The sequence below is a fragment of the Dipodomys merriami genome, unplaced genomic scaffold (assembly GCF_024711535.1).
Source record: "Dipodomys merriami isolate MVZ:Mamm:240054 unplaced genomic scaffold, mDipMer1.0.p SCAF_42, whole genome shotgun sequence".
In the NCBI taxonomy this organism is placed as follows: domain Eukaryota; kingdom Metazoa; phylum Chordata; class Mammalia; order Rodentia; family Heteromyidae; genus Dipodomys; species Dipodomys merriami.
The window spans coordinates 11,950,288-11,969,405 of record NW_027205826.1 but is presented as its reverse complement, the minus strand read 5'-3'; the positions used below and the strand labels follow the sequence as shown (position 1 = coordinate 11,969,405).

The 19,118-nt window shown below is 39.1% G+C and overlaps 1 protein-coding gene and 1 long non-coding RNA gene across 4 annotated transcripts in view; one reads left to right on the top strand and one right to left on the bottom strand.

Annotated features, from left to right (window-relative positions):
- The window catches only part of LOC138807461 (uncharacterized), a 426,938-nt gene extending 412,894 nt beyond the window's left edge, over nucleotides 1–14,044 (bottom strand). The window contains exon 1 of one of the 2 annotated variants that reach the window (XR_011366159.1): nucleotides 13,842–14,044. This is a non-coding gene — a long non-coding RNA (uncharacterized lncRNA). Of the gene's footprint in view, nucleotides 1–13,669; nucleotides 13,771–13,841 lie in introns of those variants that run through there. The other variant, XR_011366160.1, reaches the window with a different exon arrangement.
- Nucleotides 1–14,558, top strand: part of Ankfn1 (ankyrin repeat and fibronectin type III domain containing 1) — a 328,779-nt gene extending 314,221 nt beyond the window's left edge. For both annotated transcript variants that reach the window (XM_069993244.1, XM_069993243.1), the window contains one exon: nucleotides 13,732–14,558. In XM_069993244.1, coding sequence (XP_069849345.1) covers nucleotides 13,732–14,558 — 827 coding nt within the window. The remainder of the gene's footprint in view (nucleotides 1–13,731) is intronic.
- Nucleotides 14,559–19,118: the final 4,560 nt, after the last annotated feature.

Here is a 19,118-nt window from a genome sequence, read left to right as displayed (position 1 = left end):
ATATAATGATAAAGCAAAGTCTTTCTTCCTATAAAACTGTCTGGAAAGAATGACAAGCAATAAAAATAGAAACAAAAAAAGATAGTATCAGAAGGTGAAAAGTCCAATGTAGAATATGAAAGAGTAAATTCTCATGGGAGCAGGCAGAAAGATGTGGAACACTAGGATGGCCTGCAGAGATTTACCTAAGAAGGTGATATTTGAACCAATCACAGAAGAAAATCTAGAATTAGAGAATTCCAGGGTTTATTGTTTGTTTATTTATTTATTTATTTATTTATTTATTTATTTATTTATTTATTTATTTATTTGCCAGTCCTGGGGCTTGAACTCAGGGCCTGGGCACTATCCCTGAGTTTCTTTTGCTCAAGGCTAGCACTCTACCACTTGAGCCACAGCACCACTTCCAGCTTTTTTTGTATATGTGGTACTGAGGAATAGAACCAGGGCTTCGCACTTGCTAGGTGAGCACTCTACCACTAAGCCACATTCCCAGCCCAAAATTTCCAGGTTTAAAAAAATCCAGCAAAAAGCCCTAAGGTAGATTAAGGATGGAAAGAAGGCTGAAGTGCTTTGCGCAGAATGAATAAAAGAGTACGTAGTGAGAGACACAATAGAGGTTGAAGAGGAAGGTTCTATAGTCCCCTTTATAAAGTTTGGGGTTTTTTTTTCCTACTTGTGTCAGAAGACGATTAGAAATTATAAGGATTGATAAGATCTGAATTACTCTTTAAAATGAAATCTATTGTTGTGTGAAGAGATTATAGAGGGAAAATACTAGAAGCAAGGAAAACAATTAGGAATTTATTAACAAAGGAAGTTATTAACAAAGTTAGTAACAAGTGTTTAGTAGGAGTATCTCAGGATATCATGATGTTATTTGTAAAAATGGAGGGTTTACAAATAGGCTTGGGTAGCTGGATATGTTGAATTTGAATTCGTTTCTGATAAAAAGAAAACAAGAAGAATGAAGTCTGGAGCCCAGGAAGGATAATTGAGCTATGTTGGCATGTTGGCATTCAAATAATGTTTGAAACAAATAAAATGTCTGAGTTTCCCTAGAAAGAGTAGGTAAAACAGGAAGAGGAGACTATGTCGGAAGCCTGTAGAACAAAACAGACTGGACCAATAAGAAACAGCCATAGAAACAAAATAAAATAAAAGAGTAGTGTCACAGAAATTAAAAGGTGCCAAATAATGAAGAGAGGTTAAATAAAACAACTGTAAATCTTCTGATGTTTTGCTCTTTTCAACAAGGAAGCCATCAGTAATCTTGAGAGCAGTTTGTCAAGGGGAAAAGATGGAAGCCTAACAGACATTACTTGAAAGAAAAGAGGGAGGGAAACCAGTAGCTAGAGAACTACAGGACTGGAATGATTTTTTTAATGCAGGAAATAAACGACTTCTGATGTTCAGCAGTTCATATAATTCCATCAACAACTCTTTCATTCTACCTCTGCCTTCACAGTTCATCTTCCCCCTCTGTTCACAGGCTTTCCCATGTGTTTAATCTCTTGGCCACAGTGTCCCAAGTAGGCTCCTCTTGTGTGTATGAGGGTAGCCTTCTCTCTGCCATAGAACTTCCTCACTGGCCTGAGGAGGGACTACATACATTCCCCACTGGGAGAATCTGGCCAATTACATTCAAACTTAAAATGTGAGTTATCACATCAATCTTTTTCTTAAAACTGCTATCTCGGGCTGGGAAGGTGGCTCAGTGGTAGAGTGCTTGCCTTACATGCATAAGGCCCTGGGTTCAATTCCTCAGCACCACATAAGCAGAAAAAGCTGGAAGTGGGGCTGAGGTTCAAGTGGTAGAGCTCTGGTCTAGTCTACAGCTGAAGAGCTGAGGGACAGCGCCCAGGCCCAGAGTTCAAGCTCCACGACCAGCAACAACAACAAAAACAAGTTCTCTCTTGGGTTTATCTCTCTGAAGCCATGATTATATGGGCTGTGAAATACCAAAGTTAGAAGGACAGCAAATGACAAATGAAACTTAATGACAGGGAAGCATTGTTGGGGGGGGGGGGGATTTAGTGTCCTATCCCTTGATAAAAGCAAAATCATTTTAGAGCAAGGGAATCTACCCCTGAATACCCTGCCTTCTCCACAAATGTGACCATTTTGATTTGTATGGAAACTATTTATAAAAGGATAGAAAATCCAATTTAAAGAGTATTCCACTGGATTATTCTCAAGACAAAGTTTTCAGTACAATTCATTCTCTCTGGGTAGGGTTCCTCTAAATTCTAATAGCCTGAAGAACTGTAAATACAGAGCTTATCACAAAGTAGAGTTCTTTAACTTCCCATTTCTGTTTGGTTTTCAAAGCAAAAAGTACAAATCCTCTGAGTCAATTAAAATTAAGCATCTACCAAAGACCCAAGAGGGAAAGTTGGCACTTAGTACAGGCAGCTCAAGACAGGGGGTGGAATGATTTGGTCCACTGCATGGGTATTTTTTCTCCCACCCTTTTCTGTGGGTACAACGGTCACAGGTGGCAGCATTTTTTTTTCCAATGCTGATGTTTCTCTCCTAGTGACACATGTGTGGAGCAACAGAGAGCAGAGGGTGTTGTTTCTTCAGAGGTACTTGAGGATTATCCTGGATCTTCCAAATGTAAAATCTTTCTGGTAACCTTTTCCCAGATGGTGCTAAGAATACTATGGCATAAGCTAAACAGTTCAAAAAAGTTCACAGGAATCTGAACATACAATTTCTCTAGGGAAATTAAAAGGTGAACAAAATTCTGAGGTTCTACCTAAGATTTAATCAGAGTCCATTTTTTTAAAAAAAAACTATAAATTAAATTCTACTCAGTTTATATAACTTCAGTGAAACAGATATAAATAGACAGATAGGTACATACATAAATACATATATTTCACATATATGTAAATATGTACAATAGTAATACATTAGAAATATTAATATAGATCACAGATTTAGGGCAAATATACTGTATTCTTGTCTGTATGCCCTGACATATCCTTACCATTAAGAAAAAAACAAGAGCTTTAAGTTAATTATTCTTTCCTGAAATGTCATCTCCACATAATGTCCTCAAAATCAACATCAACTCTACTCTGCTGTTGTTGACCTCACTCATAGTTGCAACATCCATTACAATGGCCAGAAGGTCAAGCACTAAGCCAGCACTAGTACTACAGTCAGAACTTTCATCAAGCAGCTCCCATGTCAACCAAAGGAGAAACTCAAGGTTCTATCCTTACTGGCCTGCCTAGTAAGCCCTCAAAGGGAAATTGAGGAGCATAACCAGGTTTACTAAAATAGTATCTGGGCAAGGAGCCTGAAATGGTTAATGGAGCATATGGCCTGGTTCTGTGGATGGAAGCTGCATTCTTCCTTCTGTTCCAGGAAGGGAGGGAGAAGCAGTGGCCTAAGTCCTTGGAAACTCTACTCAGTGCCCGGGCTGGCATGCTGGAGATTTTCCCAGTCTGTTCTGAGAAGAGCATACCACTCCAAGCAATAGGTTCCACTAAGTCTCATAATAACTAATACAACCACAATGCAAGCAAATATTTACAATCCCAGTAGGGCAGTGTTTCCTAGGTGGGACTCATGAATCAACAAGATAATATGTATATACACATATGAATATATAAATATATATACATACATATTTATACATACATATGTATATATATTTATTCACTAAAGCTGTACATTTTTAAATAGGTCTTCTCTTGATTTATCTCCTGTCTCTCACATTTGAAGGAATTCCAGTAAATACTAATTCACTGTTAAATATAGCTAGCAAACAGCATTGAGGGCTAGAGTTGTGGCTCATGTAGAAGAGTACCTGTCTATCAAGCATGGTCTTAAGTTCAAACCCCAGTATGGTTAAAAAGAAAAGAATATTTCATACTAGGCACCAGAGGCTCAGATTTGGGGAATTATGGTTTGATGCCATTACAGGCAGCAAGTCCAAGAAACTCCATCTCCAAACCAGTTAAAAGCAGTCTGGAAGTATGACTTAAGTGATATCTTGCCAGTTGAGCAAGCACAAGACTCTTGAGTCCAAATTCTAGTACCAACAAAAAAGAGGAAAGGAAATACAGCAAGGGATTAGATCATCAACATAACACCATTCAGAAAGCATTGTTTTCTTTATTTTTAAAAGCATTCTTATGAACTAGAGGCATGACTATAGAATAAATTTAATTTCCAATAGCACAAAAAGCATACAAACACTTAATGCATGAGATATATTTGATACAATTTATTTTAGTAAATTTTCTAGCTATGTTCTATTAAGAATAGAAAGGACCTCAATAATATTAACACCTTCTATATATAAGGCACTTACATATCTTTTTAAAAATCTCAATATAATTATATATGTGCTACAGATGAAAAAAGTTCAGAAAAGCTCAGTGACTAGCTCAGAATCACACATAAAATAATGAGCAAGACAGGACTTCTACCCGTTTGTCTGATTTTAAGACAATTGTTCTTTTCAAAACTAAATTGGTAGTTATTTTTAGGAATTTTATGGCAGATTAAGTAAATTCAATTCTTTTTTGGTACTTACAGTATTATTTTTAAGAGACAATCCAATCTCAATACTCTTTATGCTCCTAGATTTCAGTATCTGCTTCAATTTCATTTTAACTCCATGTGTTCTACCATGTAAGAGGCTAACACAAGGATGATTAGACACAGTCTAATTGGCAGGTTGCCACGATCATGTTCAGATGTTCATTTATTCATGTTCATATGTTTATGTTCAGATCAGTTAGGGGAAATACAGAAAATTCTATACATACTTTCCCTTGATTTGTTCCTTAGTCCATTCCTTCACTGATTAACTTATATATTTCCTAAGCAGAGATAAATAAGATATAGTACATACTCTCTACATTTATAGTCCAATGAAAAACTAAACATGAAAATGGATAATTTATAATAAATAATAACAGTAACATATTTAAATAAAATGCTACCAGAGCTAAGTTAAAGGAACAATTAACTCCATTTGCAGAAATCCGTAAAGCCCTAGCTAAGAAACTAGCTCTTAGAATATAACATTCCACTGAAATATTAGAATGTCACATCTTTGAAGCTGATATTCTAAACTTTATATACTCCTTGATCTTTTCCAAACAATAAGCATTCTCATTGTATACTGAAAGATAAAGACAGAAACTACTATACAAAGTGCTCGAACTGATTAGGAAATAGAAAATGTTACAAATTCCTCAGTGATAGTTTCTAGGTATAGTCATTTTAACCAACAGTCTTATGGTAGGTTGAATGGTGTCCTCAAAAAAAGATATGCCTCTGTGCTATGCCTTGTAACTTGTCAGTGTTATCTCATTTGGAAATAAGGTCTTTGCAGATATAATTAATGATCCTGAGATGAAAACATCCTGGATTATCCCCTAAATCTAATAACAAGTGTCCTTGAATTCAAAACCTAGTACTACCAGCAAAAAAAAAAAGCCCTTACAGAGAATTTAACTAATTATTTATGAGTGAACTGTATGATTACATGAATCAGATTCTTGTCCTTGGAAGCTTTGTCAGCCCACAGAAATGCTAAAGTGGGTAACAGTATAGGAAGTCTTTAGAGTGACACCAATCTGTATTAGGGTGCCAATTCTGCCACTTACTAGCTGTGTACATTTCAAATTTTTATTAATCTTTTGTGTGTGCCAATACTAAGGATTGAACTCATGGTCTGGGCACTTCCTGAGCTTTTTATTTTTAGCTCAAGGACAGCACTCTATCATTTGAACCATAGCTCTACTTCCACCTTTTGGCAATTAATTAGAGGTCAGAACCTCAAAGACTTTCTTCTGCCCCAGCTGATTTCAAACTGTGATCCTTAGATCTCAGCCTCCTGAGTAGTTAGGATTACAGGCATGAGCCATCAGCAGCTGGCCAAAAATGTTATTAAATTTTGAAGTTATAGTGTTCTCATCTGCAAAATAGGAACTATAAGCACTTAGTGCACTCTCCATTATAGCTGGCACCCAATACGTACTCAGGTAATATCAGATATTGTTACTATTATGTATGATGGATATTATCAAGTAGATATAGATTATTTAACAGAGATCAGTGACCATAGGAATGGAGAAGAAAGTTTAACTCAAGCGAATTATGAATTCTTGGTATGCATCTTATTTCTAGTTTGATTTCTTTCGTTGTTGTTGCCAGTCCTGGGGCTTGAACTCAGGGCCTGAGCACTGTCCCTGAGCTTCTTTTGCTCAAGGCTAGCACTCTACCACTCGAGCCACAGAGCTGCTTGTGGCTTTTTCTGTTTATGTGACACTGAAGAATCAAACCCAGCACTTCATGCATGCTGGGCAAGAACTCTACCACTAAGCACATACATAGCCTCAAGCCCAATATCTAATCTTCAGTTAACCTTTTTTCTTTATCATTCCAAGGACATACATCCTGTCACCATCAAAAACCACCAATAAATTATGAGATCATAATGGTTGCAGTGCCTGATTTTCCCCTTTAAAGATGGGAAAGGGTACAGCCTGAAAAATTTTTTAAAGAATATGAGTTGCCAGTCGCTAGTGGCTCATGCCCACAATACTAGCTACTCTGGGTAGAACTGTCCATGAGACTCTTATCTCCAATTAACCACTAAAAAGCCAGAAGTATAGCTATGGCTCAAGTGGTAGAGCACTAACCTTGAGAGAGAGAAAAAAAAAAGCTCAGAGACAGCACTCAGGCCCTCAATTCAAGCCACAGGACCAGCACAAAAAAAGAAAGAATATGAGAGCTGGACATTTGGTTCAGTGTTTCAGCATCCATCTAGCATGCACAAGAGAGGAAGAAGTGTGAGTGTGAAAGGAGGCTAAGAAGAAAAGCCAGGCATTCAGCCCAAGTCTTTATTCATTTTTCTCCTTTTAACCTATTGTTTGTGTTGTCATCCTTAGTCATGTCCTCCTTTCTGGAACATGCCCTTCCACCATTTTAAGAAACAACACTAACCCTGGCTCAAACCATGATCAAGTATCTTGTTATATTTATTAACTTCACCACTTACATCTTCAATCATCGGTGGTTCTTTCTTCTCCATTTCCATAACATCTTCCCTCAACCTTGCTACCCCCACCAGGCTTCCATTTCTCCTCCTAAATACTTTGGCAATCTCCTCAAGTTTAACCCATCCTGAATTAAATTTATCATCCCTTCTACTGCCCAGTCTACTTCAGGGTACAATTTAACTCCTCTGTCTTACTACTATGTCCATCTTTCTAAAAACCATTATTTGAAACCTAGTAACTTTTGAGACCTATGAACTTTCTTTTTTTTTTTTTTGGAGTCCGGTCATGGGGCCTGAACTCTGGGCCTGGGCGCTGTCCCTCAGCTCTTCAGCTCAAGGCTAGGGCTCTACCACTTGAGCCACAGCGTCACTTCTGGCTTTTTGCTTATGTGGTGCTGAGGAATCGAACCCAGGGCCTCATGCATGCAAGGCAGCACTCTACCACTGGGCCACCTTCCCAACCATGAACTTTTTCTTGGTTTTCTGAAACACTCTTCATAAAACTTTCACAAAGATGACTGCCTCTGATCACTAGGGTTTCATTTATACTTCTCATTTCTGCAGAAATGCTGCTTCTTACCTCCTAACTGAAATAATCTTCTTCCCAAGTTACTCACTAGCTAAAGTTCACTTTCATTTTGTTCATATAACTTATATTCTCTGAAAATAATCTTATGTATTTTCTAATTTATTGTCCAACCTACTGTCTATGAGATGCTTGAAGACAGGAACCCTGACTGAATATTACAGATACATGCTCAGAAGACATTTTGGAATAAATAACTTTCCTAGACGTCTACTTTTCTCAACACAACCACTGATCTTGCTCACTTTACAGCCCAAACAAGAAAAATGCTGAGGAAGCATATAGTATAAACAACTTTCTAAGCTGGTTTTCCTGTTATCTCTTGTATATGAAGTAGAGTTTAAATCTTACCTGCTAGGCAACTATCCTAAATTACAGTTGCTGTCAATTCTTCAAGATTAATTAATAATTATACTACAAAATACGGTACATTTGCCATTTAGGCATCTAATATTCTCCTGTGGTTCTGCCCTGACCTTCTTAAAATTAAATTTCCCCCTTTTTTAACAATTTGCTTTGAAATAATTATGGTCATGGGAAATTGCAGAAAAATATACCGGCAATCTCTTGTACCCCTTCCTCGGTCTCTCCCTTATTTTATACAACTCTTATACATCAAAAATCAAAACACTGTCAAAAATCCAAAAACCTGATTTTTCTATGAATGATTCTCCCATTATCCTTACAGTCATTGTGTGTGTGAACACACACAGAGTCGTGTGGATGGACTCACGTGTGCAGCTTTGTTTCCGGTTGTTGGCTTGAACTCAGGGCCTGGGCACTGTCCCTGAGCTCTTTTGCTCAAGACTAGCATTCTACCACTTTGACCCACAACTCCTCTTCCAGTTTTTCAGTGGTTAACTGGGAATAAGAATCTCATGGGGGGGGGGGGGGGCTGGGAAGGTGGCTCAGTGGTAGAGCGCTTGCCTTGCATGCTCGAGGCCCTGGGTTCGATTCCTCAGCACCACATAAGCAAAAAGAAAAAAGCCAGAAGTGGCGCTGTGGCTCAAGTGGTAGAGCGCTAGCCTTGAGCTGAAGAGCTGAGGGACAGCGCCCAGGCCCAGAGTTCAGGCCCCATGACCTGACCCCCCCCCAAAAAAAAAAAATCTCATGGGAGACTTTTCTGCCCACAATGGCTTTGAACCATGATTCTTAGATCTCAGCCTCCTGGTAGCTAGGGTTGCAGGTATGAGCTACCAGCGCCGGGCATATGTGCAACTTTATGTAATATTATTACAGATATAGTCTTGCGTAATCACTACTATAATTGATCAAGATACTCAACTGCAACAATCATGACAAAACTCCCTTTGCCCTTTTATAACGTATATCTTTACCCATCTCTCTCATCTGTATCCTAGCAACCAATAATTTATTCTTCATCATAACTATATCATAAATGTATATGGAATTCTTTTCGTTCATAAATAATGTCCTATAGCATGGATATGCCACCAGCTAACAACTCATCCACTGAAGGGTATTTGGGTAGATTTTGAGTCTATTACTAATAAAGCTGCATTCATATACAAAATTAAACTTACTTTTCCAAGATAAATTTATTATTTAATATTTTTATTATCTTTAAGTAATTTTTACATGAATGCCATTCAACAGAGCAGTTTGTGAGTACAATGCATCTGGATCAACATCACTCCTCCAAAATAAATTTATGAGAGTATAGTTGCTGGCACCCATACTGAGTAGCTTCATTTTCCCCAAAATTCCACATTTTAGTCAAATGAAATTATTTGTACTGTTTCTTTGTCTCATCATTTATAATCCTGTTATCATTATTTGAATATTTATTATTCGAAGCCCATCTTGAGGGAAAAATCAGTATAGAGTAAATTGTTTTCACTGAAGTTAGTATAGACAGAGAATAGGGATGGAGGAGTGAAGGAAGAACGTAAGATATGATATCGTATTTCACTAATCATATCTCAATAAAATGTTCTGTCCCCTATAAATCTGTATCTTCTTTTTTTGTCAGTCATGAGACTTGAACTCAGGGCCTGGACACTGTCCCTGAGCTCTTTTCCTCAAGGCCAGCACTCTGCCATTTTGAGACACAGCACCACTTATGGTTTTTTGTTTGTTAATTAGAGATAAGGGTCTCATAGATGATTCTGTCCAGGCTGGCTTTGCACCATGTTCAGATCTCAGCCTCCTGAATATCTAGGATTACAGGCATGAGCCACCAGCACCTGGTTAAACCTGCATCTTATTTGCTAAACCTCTTTCATAAAATCTATCTTCTGCTGGGTGCCAGTGGATCATGCCTATAATCCTAGCTACTCAAGAAGCTGAGGTCAGAGAATCATAGTTCAAAGCCAGCCCAAGGCAGAAAAGTCCATAGGATTTTTACCTCCAATGAACTACCAAAAAGCTGGAAGTGGAACTGTAGCTCAAATGGTAGAGTGCTAGCCTTGAGCACAAAAGCTCAGGGATAGTGACCAGGCCCTGAGACTAGAACACACACACACACACACACACACACACACACACACACACACACACACACACACACACACACACACACACACACACACACACACACACACACACACACACACACACACACACACTGTTCTGAATGAGAGAGGAATAATGGGTAAAGATAGTCATAAGACTCAATATACATATATAGAAATGGAACTAAAAAACATGAGCAGATGGGTGGGGTTGGGATGAATATGAGGGGAGAATAATGGGAAGAATCACAATGATCAAGATACATTTAACACAGAAATTGGCACACTGAATTGAAACAAATAAGATAATAAAAAATTAAAATTTTAAAACCTCAAGAAAAGATGCTCCTCAACTTACAATGGAGGTAATGTCCATCAGTTGAAAAGGTTAGTGATTCATTTAGGTATTATTAGATTTGGTTAACCAGCAATATGGTGGTTAACAACACAGTATATACACAGTATCAGCAGCCTACCCTCATGATCTCATGGTTAACTGGGAGCTTCCGCCTGCTGCTACTATCCAACATCACAAGAGATGTGTCCTATTAATAGTCTTGAAAAAGATTAGTATTCAAAATTTAAAATAAGATTTCTAAGCTGGGTGCTAGTGGCTCACATCTATAATCCTAGCTCCTCAGGAGGCTGAGATCAGAAAAGTCTATAAGACTCTTATCTCCAAAACACAACTCAAAAAAGCCAGAAGTGAGGAAGTGGCGCTATAGCTCAAGTGGTAGAGCGCTAGCCTTGAGCTGAAGAGCTGAGGGACAGAGCCATGCCCTCAGTTCAAGCCCTGCAACCAACAACAACAAAAAAAAAAAAACTAGAAAACAAATCACAATCATTCTCTTCAGATGTGCAGGTCTTTCTTTTATCCTGCCCATGTAATTGTAACCCCTCTGTATAATATGTTCACAAATAAAATAAAAAAATAAAAATAAATTTAAAAAATTAAAAAAAAAGCCAGAAGTGGCATAGTGGCTCAAGTGGAAGGCATTACCTGTGAGCACAAAGAGGCTCAGGGATAGTGCCCAGGACCAGAGTTCAAGCCCCAGGACTGGCCAAAAAAAAACCCAAAAAATTCATACTTGAATTTTTCAATATTTCTATAACAATTGTGTCAGATTTTCTACTATATTTCTCCTTTTTTTTTCTTTTTGTTGTTCATGGGGCTTGAATTCAGGGCCTGAGTGCTTATTTTGCTCAAGGCTAGTGCTCTACCACCTCGAGCCACAGCACTACTTCTTGATTTTCTACTATAAAAAGATTTATTATGACCAGGTAACCTGATGAGGTGTTTTCAATTATCTGTTGCATTTTTTTTTATCAACAAGCCAGTTTTTCTGAATATGAACTGCCTTGCCAAGCTCTACAAGTAAACTACTTTTCTTTTCTTGGTGTATTTGTGCTTCTAAGTCTTCCTTTCACATCATTCTCAACCACAAGATGATATCTAGTTTTACACTATTGTAAATCATATTGTAGCACATAACTTGTAAATGCTTCCATGTGCATGTAGTGACAATATCTCAAACAGATATCCAAAAAAGGACTTGAAAGAACCAATGATGTACACATTTTTAATATATTTTGCCAAACTGCTGTCCAAAGAACTGTTCCAATTTATACTCCCCATCATTACATGAGAGTCCCTAGCTTCCTACACTTCATTAACATGTGAGATTACCACTATTTTTTTTAATCTAATGGGTAAAATGCTCCATTGTTTCAACTCCATTTCTCTAATTACTACCTATTTTGAACAGAATGTCTATTGACCATTTATATTAATTATTATCCCAACTCTTGGTTCTTATCTTCTGTTCATTTGCAATGTATTCTGATTAATAGTTCTTTGTTGTGGAGCTTAATTTTCTGTTATATGTGGTATTCTTTTATTACAACCTATCACTAGCCTTACTTTGTTTATACTATCGTTTGTTTTATAAAGTATCAAACTTTTATGTAGTCACATTTATCAGCCACTTATCAGTCACTTCATTCTTTCATGACTTCTGGTATTTCATCTTGCTTAAAAAGAACTTCCCACTCCAAAATTATAAACATATTGTCTTTTAATAAGTTTGGGGCTTGCTTGTTATATGAAATTTATATATATATATATATATACATATATATATATATATGAGGTAGGACTTTCTCTAATTCTCAAAATAGTGTTGTCTCAACTGTATACTAAGTAATCTATTTCACTCAATTTGAAATGTTATATTTTCCATATGTTAAGTTATCACACAAAATTGACTATTTCTGGACTTTGTTTTCCTATTCTGTAAATCTGTCCATTTCTATACCAATATTGAAAACTTTTAATGACCAAAGGTCTATAGTATGTTTTAGTGTCTGGTAAAATGGAATCTTCCATATTAGTGTCTTTAAAAGTTAGCTGTTCTCATAAATTTTCTCTTCCATATGATTTTCAAATCAGTATATTAAATACCACTTTAAAATCCTATGGGAATTTCTCATTGGCATTGCTTCAATTTTATAGAATAAAAATTGTTTTCTTTAAGACTATTGTACATTTTCAAAATTAAAAAGTACAATATTCACCAAGTGCCTACTACAGGCTAAGTTCCAGAGTAATGAAGGTAATTCTTGTAATACATAAATGTACCAGGGAGGGGTGTGAGCAATCACTAGTCAATGAAAAAAGATCTACAGATATATAAACCGGTTCACTAATGGCCATTACAGTACACACCTTGAGGTTTATTTCTGTCTCTGAATTTATTTCTAGTTTTGTTTTATTCCTTTGACCTTATTGCTTTGCCTTTTAAACAAGTGGCAATTTGCTAAGTATTCATACTATGTAAGCGATTATTTTGACCCCATAGGTAAATTTCATCATCATCACAACTATATAGATAAGGAAACTGAAGCTCAAAGAAACTTGCAAAAGTTACATCAGAAAAGATCAGAGAGCAAGGAGGCAGAGAGCACCTAAGACTGGAAATCAGTTTTCTCATCTTCTGCCACTCCTCCCTCCCATTTTCAAAGCCCTGATAATCTGCCAAATGTAAAACCCACCTCTGAAATAAGCAAAGGGAATGAAAAACATTCACTTTTGCTTCCTGTTTCATCTCTGGGAATCTGTGCCCAGAGAATAATACAAACTGGTGGAGGGAACAAAGCAATGTTCCTCCATCATTGTCTAAGTTGGGACCTGTCAGTCCCTCTCCTTGAACCTAAAGTCAGAGGCCAACTACATAATTAGCGATGATCTGTGCTAAATGAAAATATTCAAAAGTATTAAGTAGCTGGGATACTAACGGCTCACACTTAACAGTCCTAGCTACTCAATAGGCTGTGATCTCAAAGTGAGCCAAGTCAGAAAAGTATACCAGCTCCAAAACCACCACCACCACCACCACCAAGCAGGGACGGAAGCATGACTCAGGCGGTACAGCTCTAGCCAAGCAAGCTAGCAGGCACGAGGCCCTAGGTTCAAGCCCCCACACAGGCAAGTAACACGATAACCCCGTAACTTCAGGTGACCAGAGGAGTTAAGGCACGCGCGGGGCCCCGGAGTGCAGACCCAGGGCCCAGCCCTACCCGTGAGGCGGCTGCTAGGGCAGAGTTGGCCCGTGGTCTGACGCGTGTCCCTGGCTTTGCAGAGTCCCAGCCCGGCTCTGATGAAGAAGGCTGCTCGGAAGTCTTCCTCCCCACCGACAGCGACTACGACTCCAGCGACGCCCTCAGCCCCCGAGACCTGGACTTGGTGTACCTGTCTTCGCACGACATCGCCCAGCAGGCCCTCAGCGGCCTCAGCGGCAGCGCCCCCGACGTCCTTCAGATTCATGACATGAAGCCTCCGGCGGGGCCGGGCCAGGACCCGCAGCAAGGCCGGGCCCAGGGCCCAGACCCAGACCACGCGTGCACCGAGGTCCTCCACGGCCTGTCACTCACGGGCTTCGCCCCCAAGAATCACACCAAGATGGCGCCGCCGGGCACACGGCCCGCGGCGCTAGGCTTTCTGGGAAAGCGGAAGCCCGGCAAGCACCAGCACTACGGCGGCTTCAGTCGCCACCACCGCTGGCTGCGCATGCACAGCGAGATGACGCAGTCGCTGTCGCTCTCGGATGGCGTTTACACTCAACACCTCTCCCCAGCCAGTGGCGCATCCCAGGAATCCCGGGAGGCTAAGCCGCTTCCGGTACCCGCGGGGGGCGATGGGCCCAGGGGCCTGCCTCTAGCCCACGCGGCCAGCCTCCCAGAGGAGCGGAAGAGCCGCCTCCAGGACCCGAGGCCTCCCCCTCCCACCCACCGCATCTATGCCGCCCAGGCCTTTGCAGGGGCCCGGCTGGGCCAGGACGCAAAGCCCTGGGCCAGCTTGAGCCCTGTTCCCGCAGGCCGCAGCCGCCTGCGGAGCCCCTCGGGCCCAGAGATGAGCCCTGAAGGCCCAGTGTCCCCAGTGTCGGAAATACTTAGCAGCATGCTTTAGGGAGACACCACCGGCTATCCTTGTGCTACTACTAGTTCCTGCGGTTGCCAGTACCATAACCCTAAGCCTGCCCCACTGTGTCTCTACCCATTTCCAAGTGTTTTAGACTTTACAAATCCAGAGGTTACTGGTTCAAGACCCTCTTTTTTTTTTTTTTTCAAGAGGAGGGGAGGCTAGATTTGCCAGTTACATTCCCAGCTCAGCTTACAAAGGAGCTTTTGTGTCATCGTGATGTCTGAGAGAAGTGATTCAAACATGCAAATCTCTTGGTGGCATCTGTGGCTGAGATGGGCAAATCCAAAGATATACACTCTTAGTACGTAGGCTGGCTCTATTATAATCTGACTCCTGGGTTTAGGACTCTTCCATTCATTTGTGATTGGCAAATAAAGTTCTATAGATGGAAACAGGATTGATTTATCTCCCTAGTCTGTACTTTTAGAAGAGTTTGAGGGGAAAAGAAGTCCTGATTTTGCCTCTAGGACAAGAGATCAACTGGGCTTGTGCTGGGTTTCCTGTCAGCTAACCCAGGTCATGCTAAAGTGCAGAGTTCACAGGACTCCTAAAATCCAATTTATCCATCCACACTCACCTAATCAAGCCAGCCTTGGCAGCTCTTTCTATGTGAAGATTACAAAAAGTGCTGTGTGAAGACCACAATAAATGAAAGTAGAAGACACTTCTAGGGCTGTCTTTCAAAGATAGAATAGGGTAGGAAGCAGTCCTTCCCACACACTTAGCTCCCATTTGAACATGAAAATGAATAGTAAGTTGTTCCAGAGTACAAGGAAACAGCTGTTATGTGAAAGCCTAAATTATACATAAGAGACAGGGAAGGAAGAAAGACATGAACAAAAAACCTATCTCCTATACAAAAACTCCTCTACAGTCTTAAAAAAACGTTAAGGCCAGAGGGACTGTGTCACTGAATATTGTACTGGATCTGCTCCAGATTCGTGATAAAATTGTCATTGAACAAGAAATTGTTCTGCAGCTATGACTGGTGAGGGATGGGTTCCTCATACTCTACAAACACATCACTCACTCCACATCATAGGTCAAGGAGTACCTGCTTTCCTCTTTTAACCTATGACTCTGTTTTGTCCCAGTATTATTTGGCCCATTGGCCACAGGGTAAATCTTTCCTTAGAAGTATTTTATTCCAGAAGGTGCTCAAATTCTGGAGATCCTGATTTGTTCACATTGCCTCCTACTTGACTTCTCACAAGTGAGAAGCCCAAAAACAAATCAGAGAAATCTTGCCACATATTTAGGAAAGGCATGAGTCTTCTTAGGTCCTGAAGCCATCACTGTTCAGTTCATTTACATTCTAAAATGGTCCTTTTCTGATTCACAGGCATTTTCATTAAATATTATTCTTCACAGTCCTATTCCTGCCTTCATAGTCCTGCTACTTGACCTCATAGGAGTTCATACAAAGTCCCCTGTTCACAGTGTTTTAACATTTGATTTAAATATAAATAATTTTGCCTGGCTGTAAAGGTATACATTTGGCCCTTGGCCTGTGATCATTAGAAAACTAAAGCCCAGAGGTCAGTCTTTATTTTTAAGATATTTTATACTCAGAGAATCCCTCAACTAATCTTGATCAAAATCACAACAGCTCCTCTTCCATGCCTAGGAGGATTTTAGAATATAGTTTTCTTTTAAGTTAATTATGTGCATGAAAGAAGTAAGGATTAAAGCTAGAACGGACCATAAAATATATCTTAAATACTTAGATTTACCAATAGTGCAGTTAAAGCCAAGAGAGCTGGGTTAGTCACAGTGTTAGGCTTAGAACCCCAAGCCATTCCCCATACTATCAGACTAGGAATTGGTATATACTTAATCGGCTTTTGATAGCCTACAGGCTACTTACCTATTTTGCAAAATGGTCCACTTCCTTTTCTAAATTCAGTCCTGTGTTCAACCTTTACCCAACAAGTTTCCAGCATCCGGGAGCTTCTTGCTGGTGGAGAATGTGAATTTCATGTAATAGACATCTAAGCAAAGCTAACTAGAAAAGCAAATGTGGAAGAAATGTCATCTCAAATTATGACTCCTATTTCAAAACAGAAATGAGTGAGTTATCTGTACTTAATTTCTACTTGTTTCTAATTAGAAAACAGATTGTATATGATGAATGAGTTTGTCAGATAAGATTCTGAAATTCTTAAGAACTAAAAAGCCAAGCAATTCTCTGATCCTGACCATTCTACAGACACAGGAGGAAATTTGTGACTGTGAATTGGATTGGAGGTGCTCAACAAACAGTTAGGGAAGAAACTGGCCCACCTTTTAGATTACTGGACTGAAACTGCAGCAATTTCAATCCACTGGGGACATAGGGTTATATTTAAGCTTCCCATGAGAAAGAGGCATGTCCATGCACAATAAATTTCAGTGGGCCTATCAATCCACTTTAAAGTTCACTTTACCAGAAATTTTTCCATATAAAAGTGAATAAGTAGCTAGTTGTTCAAACAGATTCACCCAACACTTCTACATTGCAACACTTGTAAACCTGGTCAGAATTAATTCATTCTTATTATAACTATGTTTTCAGTTGTTTTGTTTATTCATATTAATTACAGACTTCATAATGTCAAGGACCTTTTTGCCTGTTTTACTTTTTCTTTTACATATGTATATAATGAATTTGGTACTTTCTTCTTTTCAAATCTAATTTGAGAGCCTATAAAGAAAACTTTTTTTGTCCTGGATCTTCTTTTCCAGAGGTTTTCCAGTATCTTTTTTTACTCAGATCTGCATTATCTAGCTTTCATCATTTCTGCAAATCTTTAAAGAAAAATCATTGACTGAAACCATCCCTTATCTGTCCTTATGGCCTGGCAGAGAACCAGAGACTCAAAGTGTGAAACACATTTCCAGGCCACAAGGAGATCACAATCTGGTCTAAAAATGGAGCCATACATTCACCATACATCTCCCTATTGATGTCTTGGGGAGGCAGTGGCCTGTTACCTCAACCAGGCAGACAGAGCACATATTTGGCTAGACATCTTTGACCATGCTACTGCTATCTATTCATGAGGTAGGACAGCTTAGAAAATGCAAGTCACAGATGTGTGTGCTGGACAACCATTTGCAAGGCTACCACATCCTTTAATTGGTGAGGATACCTGGGAGGCAGTAATTAAAAACATTCCCTCTAGGGAAAGAGTATTTTAAGAAGTGCATACTTAAAGATGAGATCCATTCCATTTTAAGAACATTCACTAATGCTCGAAGCAATAATTACATAGGAGAAAATGGCTCCATTTGGTTTGAAAGTTGAAGCCAGTTAGTAATAATATTCTGCCAGTCCCCTTTCCTGAAGGATCCCAAAGCACTTTATGAAAAGCAGTGACTGAAGCCTTGTTGTACTCCCCTAAAGAGACCTTGTCTGGGAGCCACCTGGCAAACACCTACCCCATCCTTGCCAGGAGATCATGCCAGACTAGTGAAAAAGAAGACTGGCTTCTCATTCATTGTTATCCTGCCACACAAATGTATACCCTGTTGAGGGCTAAGCGCTTCTCTGGAAGATGACTTCTTTAAACAAGAAGGCACACCAGAAAAAAAATCCCAACTCCTGGACCTCTTCTGCTTCACCCTCCACCCAGTATATATTCGCTTTTTATTTGGAGAACTATCAGCTCAAGCTGTCAAGGGGTCTGTTGTGTACTTAAGTTCCCTAGTTATATTAGCAGTACTGAGAATTCTCTGGTCTCTGAAAATACACACACGAATGTATGTATATATGATACGTATATGTGATTATCATTAGTCTACAGCTTCTCGGCCTTTTAAGTAATTGCTACAGTGGAGGGTGTGCATCTTTGTACACAAGTTTACTAACTAGAACATACTGATTAGAAAGATTAGAGGGGATCCTTGCAGACTCTCAAGAAAACACCCTTTACCCTTAAGGAATTCAAAATAGTACATTGACACCCTGGAGTCTAAATATTTTTTCCAGATGATTCAACAAAGCTTCTCTTTTGAAGGTCATATCTTTAAGGAAACTTTCAAGGGCATCTCTTCATTGGTATTAGGGTGAATGAGGGGAAACCTTTTCTTTGCCTATCCCCTCCCATAAGATGTGCAAACACATGGCTTCATGACTGTTAAAGCTAAACTTCAATGCAGCCTTACAAACAACAAGCGTAGTGTATTTGAAACTATGTTGTACAGCTTGGAAACCTATTCTAAGATCTTAATTCAGAGTTTTTCTGAGGTGTTGAACTTTGCCATTAGCAAAACTTATTTTTAGAAAAAAAAATCCTTTGACTGTTTATGAAGCACTGATTTTTGCCATATTTTAGGTCTCTGGTTTTTCCCTGCATCTGCACACAGTGATTATATTTGTGGTTTTTATTGTATCTTCTATTTCCTTTAATAATGAATTTGTAAAATGGCTATTCAAAGGGACAGTCAGTTTTGTTTAACAATAGAGTGAGCAAACTATGAAATTATTCTATTTTAGAAAAGGAAATAGGAGGGTTTTTTGTTGCTGCTTTTGTTATTGTTGTTGTTACTGTGTTAAACATTATC